This window comes from Frankliniella occidentalis, unplaced genomic scaffold (assembly GCF_000697945.3).
Source record: "Frankliniella occidentalis isolate FOCC.00 unplaced genomic scaffold, Focc_3.1 Scaffold170, whole genome shotgun sequence".
NCBI classification, from domain to species: Eukaryota; Metazoa; Arthropoda; class Insecta; order Thysanoptera; family Thripidae; genus Frankliniella; species Frankliniella occidentalis.
The window spans coordinates 210280-212713 of NW_026267296.1; the positions used below are offsets into that span (position 1 = coordinate 210280).

The 2434-nt window shown below is 60.5% G+C and overlaps 1 protein-coding gene across 1 annotated transcript in view; it reads left to right on the top strand.

Moving 5' to 3' along the window:
- Window positions 1-2434, top strand: part of LOC113213653 (neuroligin-2-like) — a 15236-nt gene that overhangs the window by 3629 nt on the left and 9173 nt on the right. Inside the window, exon 3 of the mRNA XM_052271709.1 lies at window positions 563-833. Coding sequence (XP_052127669.1) covers window positions 563-833 — 271 coding nt within the window. The remainder of the gene's footprint in view (window positions 1-562; window positions 834-2434) is intronic.

A 2434-nucleotide genomic window follows, 5' to 3' on the forward strand; every position in this document is an offset into this window, starting at 1 on the left:
CGTTCCACCCCCACGCCTGTCGCGGCCCCTCAGCGTCCGCTTCACTCAGGCTGGCGATTAATTCAGTGAAAGCCATTGAGATAACAGCCCACTTCATTAGTGCATCTTAACGAAGCGGGCAAGACGCCTGATGGATGGAGGGACTCGGGAGGGACGAAGGCTAATGCAACTCGAGTTGAGATCTCCCGGTTGACGGCGACCGTCGGTCGTCGTAGGGGGGGGGGGGGGGGTGGAGTAGGGGTAGCGTAGCGTGAGGATGCGGCCGGTCGCCCAGGCGGTAACTTTCTCCGGCAAGGCAACTACTGCCGGGTCCGCTGTGCGCAGGGCCTGCACAGGCTGCAGGGCCTTACCTCGGGCGAGGTTCGCCCGAGTCTTGCGTGATGAGCACGACCGGCGCACTCCCCGGCGCTGCCTGGCAGGGCACGGCAGGAGAGAGTTTGGCGGAAAGTTGGGCAGGGCGGCGTATGGGCCCCATTACCCTGGCCGGCGACATCCAGCGCGCCGGACCCTCTCTATCTCTATCTCTGTTGCCCTCTCACTATCTCTGTATCTCCCCCCGCAGGCTCCGTGCGCCCAGAGTCATCCACCGCCTTCCCGCCGGTGCCGGACTTCCTCGTGCCGTCCACGGCCAGCCCGGCCGCCGCCGCCGGCCCCCCGCAGCACGAGTGCCCGCCGGGCAACCTGACGGCCGAGCTCGCCGTCGAGGAGGTCGGCGTCGGCCCCGAGGACAACCCGCTACGACCCAGCGAGGCGGACCCGGGCCACAACACCGTCCTCCCCGTCGACGACGACCACGGCTTGCTGCACGGCTTCTCGCCGGGGCAGTTCTTCAGGTGAGTGTCGACGAGGTGTTGTCCAAATCACTCGCGCCCGAGGCGCTCGAGCCCCGTGCTCATCCCATGTCTCAGTGCACCGCGCGCCCCCTCGACAAGCCCCCCTCTCTTTCTCTCTCTCGCCCTCGCTTTCTCTCTCTCCCTCGCCCTCCTTACTTCTTTCTTGCTTGCGCCTCTCTTTCCCCAATCGTTCGTTTTATCTCCGTGCTTCTGTCGTCAACTCGGCACCCAATGCCCCCTTCCCCCCTCCCTCTCTGCTGTCCGGAGAACCCCCCCTCCTCACGACCCCCGAGGCCGGCTCGGCTCTACTCGGCCACCCTCGCCAAACAGGCAGGCGTACAACTCAAGTTTTAGTGGCGCAATCTCTCTTCGTCGTCTGCCCCCTTCCCTTTACCCTGCCCCCCATCCCACGCTAGCGCCCACACACACATACGCGTACACACACACACACACACAGAGTAACATACACACTCACACAGGCGCGCGCAGCTCCCTACTCCTTCTCATGCAGCTTGCCGGACCCCTCCCAAACTATTCGTTGGGTGCGTTTTACAAAAAAGTGCCACATGTATGTGTTCACCAGCCTTTATACAGGGTGGGTGTTTCAAGCCGCGCTTCTGGTTGGACCGTACCGTACGGCATGCTGCAGGCGCGCGCGCCGTGCAGGCTTGCCTACCGACTTAACATACGACGCTCTTTTGGCCCCGTGCGAGTATGCAACCCGTTTCCGAGATTTTGATTAATGTTAAATTTTGACAGTACCAAAATTATCACACTTTTGTTGTAAATTTACAATAAAAAATTAATAACAGTGTATATGTACTTGACAGTAAGAATGTTGTCCCTTTCAGCGATAAATTTTCAAAAAAGGCCGCCCGCTCCGCTTTTGCCTGCGGTTGTGAGCGAGCGGCCACCCCGTCCGCAACCAGCAGTGTGAATGCGGCCATTGTGCGGATGAGAAATTTGCTCGGTTCGATTGGTTGCCGCGGCGCGGCGCCTATCACATTCGCTTCAATACATTTTGGGGGTTTTGTTTTCGCCTTTGCCTGCCTGCCTCCGCAGCTGCTACTTTTTTTTTTCTTTCGGGAGTCGCACGGGCGTGCTCTCATTTCATTTGTGTTCCGTCCGTCCGTTCCTGCCAGTCCCGAGCCGCGGTCCCCCTCCGGCCACAGAGGTGCGTCAGCCAGCCGTGAAGCCGCCGGGCCGGGGCGGGCCCGGCAGCGTGGAGCTCTGCCAAACCCATAGCCCGGCCCGAAAGCGCCCAAAGTGCGAAAGGCCGCAGCCAAAAGGACCGAAAGGGGCTTGCAGCAGCGCCGGCGGCGGCGCGAAACTCCCTCAGCCTCCCCCCTTCCCGATCCACCTCCCTTGCCCAGGCTCAAACCTCTCGCCCGTTGTCCGATCCTCGCTGCGGCCGCAACGCTAGGAGAGTTAGTTTTGTCTGGAAGTCTTGCTCCGCCAGAGAGCGCAAATACTTGCGATGTACTTGTAGTGGAGTGGTGCCTCGGGTCATAGCCACGTACGTACACCGCGTCAAGTGGGGACCAACTCATGTATTTGTGGGCATGCTTGCATTCTTTTAATCTTCCTTGTATTTTGTAATG